Source organism: Talpa europaea (genome assembly GCF_964194135.1).
Source record: "Talpa europaea genome assembly, chromosome: 14".
Classification (NCBI taxonomy): Eukaryota; Metazoa; Chordata; class Mammalia; order Eulipotyphla; family Talpidae; genus Talpa; species Talpa europaea.
Window position 1 is genome coordinate 13,400,006 of NC_140082.1, and position 20,473 is coordinate 13,420,478.

At 43.5% G+C, this 20,473-nt stretch overlaps 1 protein-coding gene across 1 annotated transcript in view; it reads left to right on the forward strand.

Annotated features, from left to right (window-relative positions):
* Positions 1 to 4,424: 4,424 nt before the first annotated feature.
* The window catches only part of UBE3B (ubiquitin protein ligase E3B), a gene marked incomplete at its 5' end in the record, with an annotated part of 43,758 nt that continues 27,709 nt past the window's right edge, over positions 4,425 to 20,473 (forward strand). The window contains 10 exons of the mRNA XM_084253096.1: positions 4,425 to 4,585; positions 4,726 to 4,846; positions 6,611 to 6,670; positions 7,068 to 7,172; positions 9,262 to 9,358; positions 10,497 to 10,582; positions 11,428 to 11,510; positions 17,773 to 17,878; positions 18,178 to 18,298; positions 19,226 to 19,403. Coding sequence (XP_084109222.1) covers positions 4,425 to 4,585; positions 4,726 to 4,846; positions 6,611 to 6,670; positions 7,068 to 7,172; positions 9,262 to 9,358; positions 10,497 to 10,582; positions 11,428 to 11,510; positions 17,773 to 17,878; positions 18,178 to 18,298; positions 19,226 to 19,403 — 1,118 coding nt within the window. The remainder of the gene's footprint in view (positions 4,586 to 4,725; positions 4,847 to 6,610; positions 6,671 to 7,067; positions 7,173 to 9,261; positions 9,359 to 10,496; positions 10,583 to 11,427; positions 11,511 to 17,772; positions 17,879 to 18,177; positions 18,299 to 19,225; positions 19,404 to 20,473) is intronic.

Sequence of the window (20,473 nt, forward strand, 5' to 3'; positions counted from 1 at the left end):
ATATCCCCATCTCAATAAGCTGTAGCCATCAATAAATGACAGCTGTTATTACTATTAATCTAAGCCCTGTTGCCTATTCTTAAGAAATTTGACTGTTGAGACCTGCTAGAGCTGTTGAAGAGACAGGTTGGTAGATATCTGCACTGTGTTTGGTACATGATCTGCTCTTAACAAATGGTGGTGATTATTAACCCTGCTGCCCAGCTATTCCCACCATACTGGGAGAATCCTCGTGAACTCAGCCAGCAATTGGTATTTATGGCGCTTCATCTTAGGACAATACTTGCTAAAGTGCCATGCTCTTTCCTAGGTGTCTGTGAAGTTAGCCTCATCCCGAAAAGACTGATTTTGAGCAGATCTCCTGGGATTATAGAAATAGAGAAGAGTCCTATCTTGGCTCTGCCCTTATTGGGAGACAACCTGGACTACGGGAGACATACTAAATGATCTCATAGGATTGCTGCTCTTACTAGACGAGATCTCTTAAAAAGGACTTCATACCCAGTGGGTACCTGACACATTTTCCTTTTCGAAAGATCTTGATTATCACCAAGCTCTTGTTTCCTAATCTTTTCCACCTATATCCTCTTGTTTCCTTAACTGAATTATGACAATACAGTAAAGACCACTTATATGTGATCTGCTTTCAGATACTCATTAATATTTCCTATTTAATCATAATCATGTCATCATGATGACTAAAAGGGCAAAAGTTACTTAAAGTAATCATTTTAGCAATCTTAGGAAGTAGGTACTACAATTATTCTCAGCTGACAGGTAAGGAAACTGAAGCATCAGAAGGATAAGTAACTTGGCCAAATGAAGTAGAATCAAGACTAAAAACCAAGGGCTACTTTCTCCAAATGAAGGTTCTTTCTGGTACATACAACCTTTTCTTTAATTTTCCCTGGCATTTAGCTGAGGACAGAGATGCTTGATTGTGTGTTTTATCTGCTTGGTAAACTATAATGACACTGTGTGGGTAGAGGAGGTGAATAAGAGAGAATTAGAAAAACTGCAAAGTGTAGACCTATCCTATGGTGTAAACGGAAACCAACATAGAGCATTGTGAGTAGATGATAATCTCAAGGAAAGGATTTTATCCTGCAAGGCCCCTTGGGAGAAGTGAAAGTTTTGAGATAGTCTTACAAACCCAACTTAGTCATAGTTTGTATATAAGCTCCTGTTTTTCTACTGAGAAAAGGCTCCCCCGTCTGCTTCCCCTGCCACTTGCTCCCAAATGAGAGACCATCTCCACATAAAGGAAAATGCATATCATTGTGTTTGTGGCTTGGACCCTGCTCTTTTGAACTTGAAGCTGTTATTCAACCTAAACAGCACCAGAAGCTCAGCCCAAGTGACAAGATTGGTGAATCATCATACTTCCAGGGGTAGAAAAAAATTCAATGACTGAGGAATGTAAGGATCCAAGCATTATTTCCTACTCAAAGAACCTTAGTGACTGTGCAGACGAGACCCTCTGCTGAAGAGTTATTTTATTTGCTTATTTTTAAAATTTTTTTTCTTAAGATTTTACTGTTTATTTTTTGCATAGAAGAACTGGGGTGTAGGCCAGAGGTGTGGGTGGTAAGAAGATTCACCAGAGTCAGTGGGGAGCAGAGCAGGCAGATTTACTGAAACACACTGTTGAGGGGAGCAGTGGACGAGACAGAAGAGGTCTGTTGCTCCATATGTTGGTTAGTTCCCTGCCCTGGGAATCAAACTGTAACCGTTGTGGTGGGCCTTCGCAGTGATAGAGCTGAGATTTAACTCTTAGGCCACTAGGGAGGCCCCCTGAAGAGTTATTTTAAAAGACAATCTGTGTCTGTAAATTACACACCAGTTAGACTTAATTGACTTGACTCTGTGACGGCCACCTCGATAGGTACTTGATATGTATCATCTTGTTTAGTCCCCATGGTCAGACTCTGAGCCAATTAACAGGAAGACAGAAAGGCTGAGACATCTCCCTATAGTACATGGCTGAGCTAGGGACTAACTCCAGCTCTGTGCGACTGCAGGGCATGTTTGGCTCTCACAGGGTTCTGCTTTTTGTGGGAAATTTAGAAAACGGGAAATTAAGGAGGAGAGATTTCCCACAATTCCACTACCTCAGAACAAACTCTCTTAACATATATGTTTTCTGAGTTTCATATCTTTGTGCACATGCCTCTTTTTCATTAATTCAGATAATATGGGTTCACAGCTAGTTCTATTTTCACTGCTAAGGCATAAACATTTGCCATACCGTTAAAAACACCAAACATAATTTTTAATCACTTTTTAATATTCCGTCCTCCACTGTTTTTTGCTAACCACCACAAAGTATATAGAGCTTTCATTCAGCAACTTCTTTGGGAATATTTTCAACCTATTCCTTTAAACAGTGACCTGTGAGGACTGGGGAGGTCCAATCTAATATGGATGCAAGTGGCTTTTTGTAAACCTACACGGTATTGCTTGTACTTAGTGACAAAGATATATGCCCTACTTATTAAACTTAATCCTAAATCTGGATATTTTTTCTTCTGCATCTGCCAAAAAAGACAAGTTTCTCTGAGTCAAGAAGCTGCCCTGTGCTGAGCCCTGTGCAGGACCACTAATGATCACCTCGCATTTCTGCAACACGGGCAGGTCCTCAGGTGAGCTCTCCAGACTTCCACTGCTGGGGCGGAAAGAATAAATGGTTCCATTTTCTCTCAAGTCTGTCTATCCTCTCTGCTGTGGTTGGGTGTTCTTTGTTCATTTGTTTTGAGAATTACAGGTGAGAGATGCATTTGTTGGAAAAGGTTTGTTTAATAGATGTGAATCTGTGTGGAAAGGGACCACACAGGCCCCTACTATGTTGACATGGAAGGAGCCATGCATGAGATTTTTATTCTTGATGGTGCTTCTTTGAGTGAAGACACTTTTCCGGCAGTCTGAATTTCTGCATAACTTATTGTACCTTTATCATGATAGATTTTGGATAGAATAACAAAGTTGTCAAGTATCTGGAGGAAACATTTCCGTATGGACAGCTCTGGACTGGTGCTGTGTGCGCTAGGCTTCTGGCCAAAGCTATTCCTTTGGGGAAAAGACAGTTACTGTGTGATTTAGATTAAAAAATGTAATTTAGAACCTCTGACCAAGAAGTGCCAATCAATGAACAGGAGCTATTCCACCTTAAAGTCTTCATCTGTCCTTGACAGGATGGGACAGTGGAATAAGTTAGATTCAAAACCGAATTTATTTTAATGGGTTGTCTTTTATTCTGGAATCAAGTACCCTTTGCTTTAGTGTTAAAAGGCCTTTTTTTTTTTTTTTTAAAGATTTATTTATTTATACAAGCACTGGGTACAGTCAGAAGCGCGGGAGGGTGAGGGGATTCACCAGAGCCAGAGCGGGGAACAGAACAGGCAGACTAATGAAATACACTGCTGAGGGGAGCAGTGGACACGGCAGGAGAGGTCTGTCGTGCCATATGGGACCCTCGCCAGCGGCCAGGGATCGAACCGGTGCTGCAGAGGCTGCGGGCAGCTCCCTAGCCCAGCCCTCAACTGCTGCTCCACCAGGGGAGGCCCTAAAATGGCCTTTAAAAAAATGAAAGTGAGGCCTCCCTGGTGGCGCAAGGGATTAAGATGCAGCCTATGAAGCTATCCACAGCCACTGCAGCATGAGTTTGATCCCCGGCCAGGGAGCTACCCACATGGTGCAGTAGACCTCTCCTGACTCGCCTGCTGCTCCCCTCAGCAGTGTATTTCAGTCTGCCTGTTCTGTTCCCCACTCTGTCTCTGGTGAATCCTCTCACCCCCCACACCTCTGGCCTGTACCCCAGTTCTTGTAGGCATAAATAAATCTTTAAAAAAAAATGAAAGTGAAAGACTTTGTTCTGGGCATGAAGTAGGCACCAGTTATTGTGAATGGATGAATAAAATAATAGTAACAATAGATAATCAGCTTGGATTTTTTTTCTTTGGAGTCTTGGCAAAAGAAAAGCTTACTGCTCGGTGTTGGCTTCTCATATTATGGACTTCTCCAGAAAATTCAAACATCTAGGAACCTTTGACTTAGTGGGTGCCTGGCTTAAATTAGAGCTTGAGACATAGTATCAATTCATGCTTTGTTTATTTGTTGAACTATTTTATAGAGCCTGTACTTGCACCAGGAGCTTTGCTCATTTTCCTAGGAAAATGTAATTATTTAATACAGGAAAGAGCTTTGCTGGTCTTGGCGAGTTGCATGAAAGGATGAAGTTGGGACTTGTGCCAGGAGAGCTATTAGCACTTGGGAGCAGGCAGGGGGACTGCTTGGTAGCTCTCTGCTGCCATCTGAGTCCCTGCCCGCCCTCCCCTCTTGAGCCCCTTGCCGGCTGTGTTTGCCATGTCATGGCCTTCACCTGCTTCTCACCATTTTCCTTGAAGGGTTTGTGCAAGTTTGCAAACATGTTCACCGTTTCTCAGACGTCGAGAGCGTGGTTCATTGATAGGGCCCGTCAGGCTCGAGAGGAAAGGCTTGTGCAGAAGGAGCGGGAGCGGGCAGCTGTGGAGATTCAGGCCCATGTCCGGAGTTTCCTTTGTCGGAGTCGCCTGCAGAAAGAGATCAGGTGGGTCCCAGACCCCTTGGTGCCTTCGCTCTGCTTCCCGTTCATAGCAAGAAAGGCTTTCTCTTATCGAGCTTGAAAAGCCTTCCAGCTGCTGTGAGTTCCTAATTTAAAATGTCCTCTTTTTACCTTTTCCTCCCTAGGAGAGAGATTGATGAATATTTTAAAGCAGGTGATGCTGAGTCCAGTAAAAGAAGCGCACTTTCTGTTTTTAAGATTGCCAGGAAACTGCTGTTCTTGTTCAGAATCAAAGAAGATAATGAGGTAAACTGACAGGAAACATTCATCATGCTTGTTGTCTGCCAGTCTTCTTATATGTGTTTTATAAATATTAACTCATTTAGTCCTCAACTATTCTGTGAAGTAGGATCTGTCACCCTCACATCCTGCCCCTTTTGTTTTCCTGGGACCTGTTTTATAGGTATTCTGCCTTGTGCTGATGGGCGTCCTCACGTCTTTTCACATCAACTGTTATAAGCACTTGCTGGGCTCAGGTGCATACGGAGCCGGCAGGGTGAGCGAATTAGTGAAAGAAGCCATTTGAGGGACAAAGCACAATGCACGTTGTAACAAATGGTGAATAAAAGGCAGGGTAGTAAGGACATCAGGGAGCGTGATGGGGTCCATGTGGCATTCATTGTCCACCAAAAGGGGACAGCTTCTATTTGGCTTCAGTCAATGGTGGACTGACACCCTGATTTTTTTTTTTTTTTTAAAGATTTATTTATTTATTTATTTATACAAGAACTGGGTACAGTCAGAAGCGCAGGAGAGTGAGAGAATTCACCAGAGCCAGAGCGGGGAACAAAACAGGCAGAGTGACGAAATACACTGCTGAGGGGAGCAGTGGGCGGCAGAAGAGGTCTGTCGTGCCATATGGGACCCTTGCCGGCAGCCGGGGATCGAACTGGCACTACAGAGGCTGCGGGCAGCCCAGCACTTAACCACTGCGCCACCAGGGGAGGCCCACCCTGATTTTTTTTTTTAAAGAGGTGCAGTGATAATGCTGAGACTTACCCCTACACCACCAGGGAAGCCCCATCCCAAACCTGCTGGCACCGGGGCCCAGAAGGAAAAAGCTGGGCAGGATCTCAACCCTTGTGGAGGCTGTAGCCCAGCAGGAGAGGGAAGAGTACCTGGCTGAGAACACAGTCACCTAGCCAGGTACAGGGAGGTAACCCCCATCCACAAAGAAGTGTCATAGCATAGCCACCCAGGGCCACCCCACTTTTAAGGGTGGATCCAGGGTTGGTATAGCCAGAGTGATTTCCAGTTTCCATTTGACAACCTTTTGCATTTTTTTTTTAAATAAATCACCAGAATGGATCCTTTTTTTTTTTTTTTAAGATTTTTAAAATTTATTTTTATACAAGAGCTGAGGTACAGGCCAGAGGGTGAGAGGGTTCACCAGACAGAGCAGGGAGCAGAACAGGCAGACAAGCAAAATACACTGCTGAGGGGAGCAGCAGTCATGACAGGAGAGGTCTGCCACACTATGTGGGACTCTCCATGGCCGGCCGGGAATCAAACCCCCACTGCAGAGGCTGCAGACAGCTTCACAGCGCTGCGCTCAACCCGCTGACTACAGGGGAGACCCAGCCTTTTGCATTTTAAGATAAAACTGCTAATGTGACCATTTGTGAGGGAAAAGTCAGTGTCCGTAGTGCTGATTAAATGGCACCCAGGAGAGCAGGGTTTAGGAGACAACTGCTAGTCTGCAGGATGCCCAATGCCCATTTGCAGGGGTGGTTTTGCTTTCTAAAGGAGCCCCCATCTGTATTTTATGTGCAGTACCAATTTCTAAAAAAAAAGTGTAGGGCACAGCCAGCCCATGACCGTTTGAGAGCCCTTTGTTAGCCTGTCTGATCCTCAGTAGCCATACCTCCCAGGGAACTGAAACACAGTGACAGTGACCTGACAGTAGGAGTGCCTGCGCATGCCAGGTGCCTACCCAACATTTGCTCCCTGCTCCTTCCCGTTTCTTCATTACTTGTGGGAATTTATAACCTCCATTCTGCCTCTTTGCAGAGATTTGAGAAGCTGTGTCGCTGCATCCTAAGCAGCATGGATATTGAGAATGAACCCAAGGTAAGTGGGGCAAGAGCTGGGAAGTCTCCACCAGCTCTCAAGTCAGCCTGTTTGGCTTTGAGAGTTCCTGTTGCTTGTCAGGGCTTTGTTAACTCCAATACATATGCAAATAAGCAATGGATGGAAAACATTCACCAAGCCAACTCTTCATTCTCTAAGAAGCTGTGCTCTGCTCTGCTCTGGCCTCTTTCTCTCTTTCTGAGTATGAAAAGTTCCCTTCTCGGCTATTTATCTTTGGGTTTAGGATTTAAATAAGTCGTGTGTGCTGCTTACTCAGCCCTCATCCTCATGCCTTATCTGCACTAGACCCAGCTAATTGGCCCCCATCCAGTAGCCCAGACGTAGTGGTAGGCGTCCTGTGACTAGCCACTTACATTTCTCTTTCTCCTGCTTGTAGGTGTGGTATGTGTCCCTCGCTCTTTCCAAGGATCTCATGCTCCTGTGGGTTAAACAGATCAAGGACATTCTGTGGTATTGCTGTCAGTTTCTTGAGCAGCTCAAGGTAAAAAACAAAAAAATATATCTTTCCCTCGTGGGGCCATTAGTGTGTATTTCCTGTCCCCAGATCCCCTTAAAGGTGATACCTTTGGAGAGCTATCAGCATCTAGTGATGAATTCTTAGAGCCTGTTCCAGCAGAGAGCAAGGTGTGACAGGTGTGACCCTTCTTTCATGTACAGCGTTTTGACCTGTAATTGACCTGTAATTGCTACAGGCTAGATGCCAGGGAAACTGGTCTTCCTCCCAATCCTTTTGATGTAATGGATACTTCAGAGTCTATTATGATAGAAGATAGGCTTCTTGTGACAAGTGCAGAGACCCAAGTGAGTGTACAAACTGAGCAAGGAAGCAATGTTTTGTGACAGACTATATCCAAAACATGGCAGCCGGGTTTCACTGGAGCCAGTGGCTTCTGGGTTCTCCTTTTTTCTTTCTCTGGTCTTATATCCTTACTGTGGTTTTTTTTTTTTTTTTTCTTTCTTTCTTTCCTCTGTCTTCACCAAAGAAATGGGAGGGCTCCCCCTACTAGTTCCAAAATCTGAGAAGACTCACTAATCCCATTTGAGATCCTGGTCTCAGCCCTTAGCTGGTGATGGTGGTGAAAGGAAGGGGTTTTGCTACTGGCCCAGCCTCACCTGTGCTACTCACCCTTGTGTCCAGCAAGATGGGCAGAAGTGCAGATAGATACAAATAGCAGCTGCAGATGCTGGGGCGATATATCAAGGGCAGAGGCTTGGCTAGGACTCAGGTGGCCTGAGCGATGGACCAGATGTCCTCCGAGCCCCCCACATTCCATTTGAAAACATCTCTGAAGCCTCTGGTAGCACTGCTGTTTGCCTTGGCCCGGCAGCAAACCATACCCTACTGTCAGATGAGGCATTAGGGCCCAGAGTAGTGGTCTTTGCCTCCTGATCTTGGAGCCCTGGGCTTCCACTGAAATGCTTCAGGGCCAAGCAGGCAGGTTCTTCCCCTCCCTTTACTTTGATCTGTTTTCGTGTCTGCATTCCAACAAGAGACTTCTCTTTGGGGCCTCCTTGGTGGCCTAGGGGTTAAGTCTCAGTGCTGTCACCTCCATGGCCTGAGTTCGATCCCCGGCCAGGGAGTTAACCCACATGGCACAGCAGACCTCTCCTGTCTCACCCCCTGCTTCCCTCAGAATTGTATTCCAGTGGATCCACCTGTTCTGCTCCCTACTCTGTCTCTGGTAATCCTCTCACCCCCGCACCTCTGGCCTACACCCCAGTTCTTGTATGCATAAATAAATAAATACTTCTTTTTAAAAAGAGAGAGACTTCTCTTTGACGAGGCTCTTACACTTTGCAAAAATAAAAATAGTTTTTGTGAAGAAGTACACATTAGAAAAAGAGAACACTGAACTGGAAGCCAGGAAGATATGGCCTTGAACAAGTTATTTCCTTTTCCCAGTCTTAGTCTGAAGTTAGGGGTTTGTACTAGACAGTTTTCAGGGTCCTTTCCAGGGGTACACACTGTCAGGTCTCTGAACCAGAAAGGAGTTAGCCTTTTTGTCCAGCCTGCTCTTGCAAAACAACAAATTATAGTCATAATTATGTTAATAACCAGCACTACATGAAGATATCTCTGTACCAGCCATTGCTCTGAGTATTTGTGTACATTAGTGTGTTTATTCCTCACAAGCACCCAGTGAGGAAAGCAGTATTACTATCACTAGTCTACAGATGCAGAAGCTGAGGCACAGAGAAGTTAAGAAACTTCCCCAAGATCACACATCCAGTAAGTGCTAAAGTCAGAGTCTGAACCAAGAGGGCCTGTTATGCTCAGCTGCATTCCACGCTTGCTCCGCATGCACATGCGCACACACTCACAAATGCACACCAAGCCAGCCAGCCCTGGCTGTTCTTGTTTTCCAGGAATTCCCATTTCTCCATTCCCAGGAGTAATTCAGATTCCAAGGCCCCCTACCAGTTTGCCTGTTATTTCATTCCTGAAGTGACTTATAATCCTGACTCAATTATTTGAGGCTGAGCACGTGCAGAAAAGTTGTAAAAATGATTGTTCCGCACCTGGGACCGGAGGTCATGTGTCTTAATCTTGTTCTCTTTATTATTTCCAGCCTGAAATCTTACAAGACTCCAGACTTGTCACACTGTACCTCACAATGCTTGTCACCTTCACAGACACTTCAACCTGGAAAATTCTCCGGGGAAAAGGTCTGTGGGATTTGCTTCAAAATCTTTCTAAGTTGCATTTCCGTAAAGAGCTCGGAAACCTTTTCTTTTTAAGAAGCATTTTCACCACCACGAGCCTCAGGGCAGGCCCTGACACCACAGCAGTGCCCTTGGTGCTACCAGAGAGTGTTCAGTATTGGCTGTCACGTCTTCTTCTTAGAACTTGCACTTAAAGGCATGGCCCCTCTGATCTCATTTTCCATAATTCCCTCAGCTCCTCAACCTTTTAGTGAAAACGATATTCACTTAATCCTTGTCATTTCATCTGGAGAATTGTTCATCAGCAAATAATTCTATTTTGCCTGTAGGAATTTGCTTGGTAAAGCTGCCTCCTTCCCTGAATGTTGTACTTAGCTTAAAGTGTTTTATAGATCCTCTTCATTCATCCATTCAACAAAGAGTCTACTATGTGCCAGGGCCTGTGAGCTCTGGAGGTGCAGAAAAGGTCACTGCCCTTGCAGGGTTTTGCCATGCTGGAGCCCTGCTGGCTGCCCGCATGTGCTCATAGAACCTAGAGTCTCTCGGGGAGCAGACATGAAGGAGAGGTTGTATTGTGGCAGCAGTGAGTGGGGTCGGGGGGGCGTGGTCTCACCCTGCTTGTCTGGGGCTTGGGCTAAGAGCTGGAGGGAGGTGAGAGTTCACTGAGCAATGGGGAGGGACAAAACGGAAAGCAGAGGAAGCTGCTGTGCAGAAGGCTCCGAGCCAATGAGGAGGGTTTACTTTACGGCATCATCTTGGGCTCTGGGGCAACCAAAATTTGGTAAGTTCTGGCTCCTACCAGGCTCTGTGTCCTGATGGAGAGAGGAGGCAGCCACAGAAGGTAGAGCGTGCCAGGTCCTCGGAGTGAATTAGAAAGTTGCCCTGGGATGTGACTTCAGGCTAGGGGAATGATAGGACCCGTCTTTGAAGAGGTGACACTTGAGCCCGCCTTCGGGAGAGCTAGAATTCTGGAGATTTGGCATCTCCCTGTATCCTGATATGAACCCTAAGGGGAATAGGAAGGCAAGCCAGGGCGTAACTGGTTTCCTCCGTTCTTGGGCCTAGGGCGGCATTTTCTGCCCCACAAATAGTTCCTATTATAGCCGGAGGCTTGATTTTTCTTACTTTTTTCTTCATTTAGGTGAGAGTCTCCGACCAGCCATGAACCACATTTGTGCTAATATAATGGGACATCTCAACCAACATGGATTTTATTCTGTGCTGCAGGTCTGTGGCCCTCATCCCCTAACGTGTGACCTCCTTCTCCTGCATTTGAACTTGGAGTTTTACATTTGGTGTCAGTACGTCTGATGCCCTCCTCACAGAAAGGAGGAATTTTGCAGGAGGAATTTAATGCCTAGTGTCCTTCCTCCTGCCTAGGGTCACTTGTGGCTTGTGTAGAGAGGCAGCAGTGGCCCTGGGATCCCTTTACTGAGATACGTTTTGGTTACAGGGCTAATCGAGTCACTTGAAGTTAAAACTTGGGAGGGGGTTTTTTCCCTGTTTCTTGGTTGGTGTCTAGAATGATCTTTCTAGCTCTGTATCCTCAGTCTTCTGTCCACGCCACCCCTTACTGTGCCAGATTGTACATCCAAGGAATTGTCAGAAGCCTAATTGCTATTTAAGAGCATTGTGGAATAAATCTGCTGGTGTGAGGTAGTCTCTTTCCCGATGTGGTTTCATTTCCCCTCACAGCAGCCCTGGGTGGGGGTGTGCCAGCAAAGCTTCTGTGACCCACAGTCCATCAGTGAGGAAGCTTCTCCTGGACCCTACAACTCTTCATTGCTTCTAAAATCAGAGGGAGTCTCAACATTTTAAGTCTGGCATTCCTTGTATCAGCTGCCATTTTTTTTTTAAATTTAAGCATGATATTTACAGTTAGAGAAAGAAATGTATAAAATGTATAATGAACCTCAGTACCCACTACTTTTCTCTACTTTCATTTTTTATAAACATTCCGATACGGAGTTTTTTGTGAGGCACTCATTTTCCTGTTATGCTTCTTTTTCATTGTACGAATAAGTAAAAAAAAATTTGGCTTCTTGCCCTAACCAATTAGTGTTCTTTTTCAGATATTGTTAACCCGTGGCCTGGCAAGACCCCGGCCTTGTCTGTCCAAAGGCACTTTAACTGCAGCCTTCTCGCTAGCATTGCGGTAAGTAGGAGTGCGTTAGAGGTGTGGTGTGCCCCTGAGGCTTCCTCCCCTTGCCTCTCCTTTCTCTTGTTACCCACAGTAGGTGTGGGCTGCCCACTTTGTCAGAAGTTACAGGAAGTGTTATAAGTGACAGTGAGACATCTGTCACTGCTTTTTTTCAGTCTTACTTCATACTCCTGAAGATTTTCACATCATGATTTGAAGGAAGCTATTCAAAATGAATTGCTTTCATTCTGCCAGATACAATTATTTCTCCTTTTGACTTTTTAATTGATAATGTCAGGGAAACCTAAGAGCTGGAGGAGGCCCAGTAGGGCACGGTGAAAGAGTTAAGGGAATAGTGTTATGAACATGCATTTAAAATGTTAGCATTCAGAGAACCAGAGAGGATGTGATATTTTCCTTCACTTAAGCAGTTTGGAGACTAAAGTATTTCCTATTAGAAATTATGCCTGCAGTTCTGAGAACTGCCAGGTGTAAAAAGGTGTGCTTGTTAATAGGTCTAGAACACTCTTAAATTGTTGAGCCAAGTACTAATTTAAGGAGACATTAATAAGAAACTTGACAATTTCAATCCCCAAGATAATAATAACTTGGTGGGGAAAATAATAACTTGTTATGGTCAAGCCAGCTTGGTATAAAAGCAGCCTGCACTGCCCCTCCCGCTCACCCACAGGCACCTGAGTGCTGAAGGAGCTGATGAGTTTCCAGTAGCAAGGCCCTGTGGGTGTGCGCAGCCTGCTGGCTTCCCATACATCACTGGGCATGGAATGCCCTGGCCCAGTTTTTGATGGTGGAGACTGTCTGTCATTATCCCATGGAATCATTTTCTGTGATCTAGAACATAGGTTGGCAAACCTTTTCCGTAAAGGACCAGCTAGTAAATATTTCCAGTTCTGTCTCTGTGTACCTGCTTCTATAACTGCTCTGCCTTTGTATCAAAAGCCATAGATAGTACATGTATGTCAGTGAGCATAACTGTGTTCTGATAAAACTTTATTTACAGGAACAGGCAGAGTAGTGAGCAGAGTTTGGCCTGTGGACCCTAATTTGTCAATCTCTGGTCCAGACCGTGTTTTCTACTAACCATTAACCACAGGGTACTATCTAAATAGAAATTTATTTAAATGAAAATGAAGAATTCAGTTCCTCGGTTGCATTGGCCACATAGCTAGTGGCTAAGAGACACATGTGACCAGTGACAGCACATTGGACAGCACAAATATGAAATTTTTCTATCATCATCATTTTTCTATCATCATAAGAAACTTGACAATTTCAATCCCCGAGATAATAATAACTTGGTGGGGAAAATAATAACTTGTTATGGTCAAGCCAGCTTAGTATAAAAGCAGCCTGCACTGCCACAGTGATGATAGAAAAATTTCGTATTTGTGCTGTCCAATGTGCTGTCACTGGTCACATGTGTCTCTTAGCCACTCGCTATGTGGCTATTCATAAAAATACGAATTTTTCTGTCATTATAATGAATAAGACTTATGTAGAGCAGCATAGACCAACAGAAATACAACCGGAACCACATTTCAAATATCAAAAGGAAGGGGAAATTAATAGTATATTTTCCTTAAACCAATGTTTCCAAAATGTTGTTTTTATATAGAATCAATATTTTTAAATTATTGTCATTAAAATGACAATAATTCTATACCGAGTCTTTCTGGTGTGTTTTACACTTAGCACATACCTGCATTTGGACTAGCCACATTTTAAGTGCTCAGAGGCCGCTCATGGCTGGTGGCTACCAGCTGGACAGCACACCTGGAGGCCAAACCCTCCCAGCAGAGGAACAGGACTCAACCAGTTTCGCTGTAACTAGTTGTATAAGTACTCAGTCAACAATTAACGCTATTCAAACTCTGAGAGAAGTTACATCAACTTGTATTTAATGAGTCACAGCGCCTAGGTATGAACAGGTTTTCCTAGTAGCAGGTTTAACTGTCCTGAGTCACCTTCTGGGGCAGCTCATTCTGGCAGCATCACCCACTCTCCTCTGTCGGAGGTGATGAAGGATCGGCACACAGGTACACCAGCTCCAGCACAAGGGCAACTCTGCCTCCTCCTCTCCCCTCCCCTTTCCCGTATTCCCCCCATACCCCCACCCCACCATTATGGTTGTAATTCACAGTATGGTTCAGCAGGAGGTGTGCATCTAATCATTCCACTGGGTTTCTTCTCCTTTGAGAATATGTAATAGCATCCGTTGTTTTAGGGTTTTTTGTCTCATATGTTAGAACCCAGTGACTAACTTGTTAAGACCAGGCTGCTGAAAAACCTTTTTCTTAATGCACTTTTCTCCCCCTTTGAATATTTGTATGTGATTGATCCTGACCAAGACCTTTTTATAACTAGTTAGTGAGTGGTTTTGCCATACAGGGATATAAAGTCTATAAAATCACAAATGATATATTTAGACATGGTGAACAGATCCTGTAACACAAGTAGCTAGCACTTAGGCATCACACGTTGTTCTAAGGTTTCTTCACATATTAACTGACACCTCCCCACCTTCTCTTATCTCATTTTATAGCTGAAGAAGCTAAGGCCCATAGAGATTAAGCCACCTGCCCTTGGTCCTACGCAGTGAGTGGCGGGGCCATAATGAAACCCAGCTTGTCTGACTCCAGAGCCCATGCTCTTTACTCCTTCTCTGTGCTTGCTCACATCGTGGACATATTTTAGTATTCTAAGAAAATATTTTTTAAATTATGGCACATGGGAACCTTCCCAGTCTTGCCCCTGTTCCATTTATATGAGCCTCTCATTTGCCAGGCTGGTTTCTCTTTCCCTGTGTGCCCACCCCAGCTCCCTGGTTGCAGCATGCGCCCTCTGCTGGCAGGGACTGTGCACTGAGCCCTCTTTTACCCTCTTCCCCTGCCCTATATAACATTGCGGCCCACACATTCTCTGTGCTCTGTCACATGTACAACTAGCAGTATATTTATAGAACTTGCCACCCAGAGGAGCTTAGCTGCAACAACTACAACTTGGCTAAACAGAGATTTTGATAACGCATGTTGGGGAAACAGATAGTAGGAAATTGAGGGAACAAAAGCGTTTGGTATGTGATTTTTTTTAATTTAAATTTTATTTTTATATTCCCCATACAATTACAACCCCCTTATTTTGACCCCAATCTCTCCTTTCCCCGCCCCCCCACCCCCCATAGAGTGTCTCTGGTTCATAGTTTTTTGTTGATTTTGATATTTTCTTTCTTATAGTTATTCTTTTTTCTGGTCTCTTATTTAAGTTTTCTAGATTCCTGCTATGAGTGAGACCATCCGGTATTTTTCTTTTTCTTTCTGGCTTATTTCGCTGAACATGATCCCTTCCAGCTCCATCCATGTTGCTGCAAATTGCATGTGTTTATCTTTTTTGAATGCTGAGTAATATTCCATGGTGTATATGTACCTGGTATGTGATCTTTCAAGACTGGCCTCATGCCAAGTAACCCAGCTTCCACGAGGTATCTTTAATGCTTCACTCTGGGGGTGGGGCTGACTCACCATACCTGGTGGTTTGACTCACGGTGGCATCCTCAGGTCCTTGTGAGAGCCCTCAGATAAGCCCTGGTCCTTTACACCCCTATGATGATGCCATCCTCCCCTTAAGTAGAAAGTGACTAGTTCCAGTTTTGGTGGCATCCTCTTATGGTTTGTTTTTCCTGTCTAGGGAATTTTTAGTCCTGATTTAAACTTCTTTCCAACATGCTGAAAATAGCTTATTCTCTCTTTCTCTTTTGCCCATCTTTGATCAGTGAGTGTAACTTGGTTGGTCCTGCCTTTAGACAGGTGGTTAGTGTAGGCACTGGTTGATAGTTTGAGCAGTTCAGTCTTTTAAAATATTCTTGTTCCAAAAGACATTTAAATTTTGATAGTATGAATACCAGCAACATATCTTCTCTCTGCTATTGAAACATATAAGCTAGAAGAAGTCATTTTCCCCCGCAAGTTGTTTTTATGATTTTTTTTCTGTGCAGTCTTTAGGTGGTTTTTTAAATGTCTACTTTATTGAAATATAGTTCACGTATCATACATTTCACTCATTTGAAGCATACAGTTAACTGGCTTTTAGTATATTCTTAGACTTGTGCAACTATCACTGCTGATTCCAGAATATTTTTACCACCATAAAAAAAATTCCCAGCCCATAACCTATTGCATTCCTTTCTCATCTCTGAGAAGCCCCTGGCAACTTTCTGTCCTTTTGGATTTGCACGTTCTGGATATTTCATATTAAATAGAATCCTACAACTTAACAGTCTTTGTGACTGTTTCATTGGGCATAATGTGTTCATCCATGTTGTAGCAAGTGTCCGTATTTCATTCCTTTTTATGGCCTAACAATATTTCATTGTATGGATGTAACACATTGAGGTACTGCCACTTTTTGGGCTATTATGAAGAGTGATGCTGTGAACACTTATGTACAAGTTTTTGTTGGACAAATGTTTGTATTTCTCTTGGCTCTGTGCCTAGGAGTAATATTGCCGGATCATGTGGTAACCCCATGCTTAACTTCTTTAAGAACTGCCAAACTATTTTCCAGAGTGGTTGCACCATCTCATATGCCCACCAGGAATGTGTGAGGGTTCCACATTCTCCACGTTCTTACCAACACTTGTTATCTTTTTTATTTTATTTTTTAAAGAGAGTGTGGAAATGACCTTTTTTTAAATTTTTATTTATGCACACAAGAACTGGGGAACAGGCCAGAAGTATGGGGGGATGAGAGGATTCACCAGACACAGAGTGGGGAGCAGAACAGACAGATCCACTGAAACACATTGCTGAAGGGAGCAGCGGATGAGACAGGAGAGGTCTGCTGCACCATGTGGGTCAGCTCCTGGCTGGGGATCGAACTCATGCTGCAGTGACTGTGGATAGTTTTATAGTGCTGAGACTTAATCCCTTCCACCACCAGGGAGGCCCTGTTATCTTTTTTATTAATGAGTGTGGAGTAGTCTCTCACTGTTGTCTTGATTTGCAGTTCCCTGATGGCTAATGATGTTCACCATCTTTCATGCTTATTAAGCTTTCATGCATCTTTCTTCAAAGAAATGCTAGTTAGATCCTTTGTACATTTTAAAATTGGGTTGTCTTCTAATGTTGAGTTATATGAGTTCTTTATTCTGGACACAATTCCTTTATCAGATATATAATTTGCAAATATTTCCTCTCATCCTAAGAATCTTTTCACTTTCTTGATAGTGTCTTTTGAAGCATGAACATTTTAAATTTTAATTGTGATTTTTGTGTCATATAGAAGAAGTCACAAAGATTTACAAAGTTTTATAGTTTTAGTTATAAAACTAGCATTTAGGTCTGTGATCCATTTTGAGTTAATTTTTATATATGGTGTGAGGTAGGGGGTCATCATTTGTTTTACTTATGTCTTTTATCTCTTGATTTGGGAAGTATTACATGCTAATGTAGAAAACCTGGATGTATATATATATATTTGTAAATATATATATATATTATAAATATATTTATATATATGTATTTGGGAAGTATTACATGCTAATGTAGAAAACCTGGATTTTTATATATGTATATATATAAATATATATACAAATCCAGGTTTTCTACACTAGCATGTAATACTTCCCAAATATATATATATATGATGAAGAAAAAAATGTCTCTCATGGTTCTACAACAGAGATACATTGTTAATATTTTTTCATCTTTCTTCCAGGTCTTCTATTAAGTTTGTATATATGAATATATGTGCTTTTATACATATTTAAATATTAATCATAGTACACACAAATATATTTACATCTGTATCTATATACATACACTTAAAAGGAATGGCTTGATTGAACTCTGAGTTATTGGTGAGTTATCACACAGTAAACACACCTGTGTAAGCACCAGCCCAGTTGAGAAGTAGAATAGCAACAGCACTCCAGAAGCTCCTTTCCCTCCCTCCCACTCATAACTCCCTCCTTCCTGTCTCGTGTATGTAGTTTTTTTATACTGCTTTTTTTTTTAAAGTTTATTACAGTGTGCCTATTCTCTCCTGTCAATAAAACTTCAAAACTGACTCTCCATAGCTGCATCGTAGGACTGTACTGTCATTCCACCATTCCCTAGAATGTCCCCATTTGCAGCTTTTAGTTTTGCTAGAGGTCCTTTGACGCCACATTTCAAGGGATTTGAGGGGCGTTGGTAGGGTTGCTCTTTTGTTCAGGTTCACTCACCTACCTGTCTGAATAAGGTCATCTCTCTGTGTCTAGCCCTGTGATTGCTGCACAATTTTCAGACAATCTGATTCGGCCATTTCTCATCCACATCATGTCCGTGCCTGCTCTTGTGACTCATCTCAGCACAGTGACCCCTGAGGTAAGTGGGGTCTGAATACCCCTCCAAAAATCGGTTCCATTTTTGCCTTCTTGGAGAAATTAGAAAGTATTTTCTCTGTTAATTTCTACCTCTTCTAAATTTTTCTTCCAAATCAGTAGCTACTGTAGACACGTTTCATGTTAATACTCCAGAGAAATAGGATCTCAGCTTTGTCCATTTTCTTCTTGGTGATCCGTTGCACATTTGGCAACAAGGGGGTGATCTGTAGGTGATCAAGTTTATGCTTAGTGGGAAATTCTTCCTGTAAGCTTCTGCTTTAATAATTTTCTATCTTGCAGCGCCTCACTGTTTTAGAATCTCACGACATGCTTCGTAAATTCATCACATTTTTGAGAAATGAAGATCGATGCCGAGATGTGTGTGAAAGTTTAGAAGGATGCCACACCCTTTGTCTGATGGGTGAGTATATGCAGCTGGAGTCTGGGCATCGGGGAAAACCCAAGTGTTTCGCTTTCCACCATTAAGGAGATCACCAGTAAAAATTGGAAGTGTTTACTATAAAAAACATGTATCTAGATAGACAGTTTAAAGAGACACGTAAAATATACTGCGTGGAAAATCTATTAACTAGTCAAATGACTTTAAATGAATGTTCAATACCAGCCCTTAGCTTCCAAGGGGCCAAAGGAAAAATGAAAACACTGTATGCTATATACACAGTTTTCATTTCAAGTGAGAGAAGGGGCTTGAGATCAGAGTAGGGCCTGCTTCATCAATTTTTCAATATTTTCAGTGAGGTGGGAAAAAGTTTTGTAGAGAAAAGCGTTTGAAAGCAGTGGACATAATTCTCATTGCCTTATAAGAAGAAATTAATTTTAAAGATATAAATGTTCTCTGGGCTAACTTTAAAGGGAGTATATGGGAAGAGTTAGGAATAGTAAGTAAATCTGGTGAATATTGAATACCAGTGATTTCCCAGGGCATTCAGATATTCTTCAAAGGGTCATTGATGGTGGCCCTTGATTGTAAAATGATATAGTGATACTAACAAAATATCACATAGCTCTGTGTGCCTGACATTCTACATGTTACTTCCTAGAATTCTCACATCAAAGTGGGGATGATTATTCCAGTCTTATGTAGATGAGGAATGAGATTTGAGGTGGATGGAGTCACACAGCTTGTCAGTGCAGAGCCAGGCTGAGATGCCAGGTTGCCTATTTCTTGCCCCTGCAACACACTGCCACTCCCCACACTGACAGGCGCCCCCCATCTGGAATTTTTTCTTGCACATAGACATGCGCCTGTGCCACAGGCAGAGAGCAGGCTGGGAGGGGACCAAGTGCTCTGTCTGGCCTGGTCACACTCAGCCTTCTTTCTTCGTAGGCAACCTCCTGTCCTTGGGCTCCCTCAGCCCCAGGGTGCTGGAGGAGGAGACAGACGGGTTTGTGAGTCTGCTGACCCAGATGCTGTGCTACTGTCAGAAGTATGTGTCCCAGAAGAAATCCAACCTGACCCACTGGCACCCTGTCCTGGGCTGGTTCTCCCAATCCGTAGACTATGGGTGAGTCCCAGAGCAAACCACATTCTGTCCTGCCTCTTCCATCCCTCCTCCTCCTTCTAGCTTCTGTTGTTTTGTTTCATATTACAAGAGTAACACATACTCGTTGTATAAAATATGACTAATACAATAGAAACTGTCCCACATCCTACTACCCAGCGATAGCCTGTGTGTACACCCTTTAAGTCTTTTTTCCTACCTATCAATATCAATGGTTTTCATAACCCCTATCAACATTATCTTTTCTTTTTCAGTGTTACTTTCATGAGTTGCCCAGACTGTCATATTTTGGAGATACTAAAAGAAAAATGATTCAAAGAATCATTCCTGATCCTTTCAAGAGATGAAATATAAGTTTCTAAGATTTTAATTAAGACCTCAAGAATGTTAAAAACACTAAACTAGATAGGGATGATCAAGCAGTATCATGGATTTGATAAAAAAAACATGTGCCAGACTGAGATGAAGGGGGTCTCGGGGGCCCCACCAGCTGTTTTCCTATCAAACATGTGCCTGGCACCTGGGGCCCTGATGGGTGCCCTTGAGGCAGCAAAGTGAGACCAGGGAAGGAAATCCCTGGATTTTTCTCCCTGTTACTCATACCGGAGTGTCGTCCTGTTAAAAGACTCCTCAGGAGAGGAAAGCCTGCCCCAGCTGCAGAGGATGGGGTGTGGGGAGTTGGGAGGGAGGTTCTGGGAGAGGGTGGCAAGGACAGCACAAGAGGGACCCCTGCTCTCAGCTCCACTGCCCCTTCTCTGAGGGACTTTAGACAAGTCCCTTTGCCTCGCTTCCCACATCTGAAACAAAGGGATACTTTTCTAAGTCCCTCTGATAAGGTCGTCTCAATGATTGAATGAGACTGTGTGTGTGAGAGGGGCCTGCTGCTGGACCTGGCCACCGTCGGATGGTAGCTGTGACCACTGCAGTGCTGGAAATGTGAGGGGCCGTTCCGGGGTCTTGAGCAGGGACGTGATGGAGGTGGGTTTCAGGGGTATGAGTATGAGTCTGTTGCAGGGCTGCAGTGTGGAGTGGAGAGAGGAGCACTTGAAGCAAAAAAATTAGGGTCCTGGTGA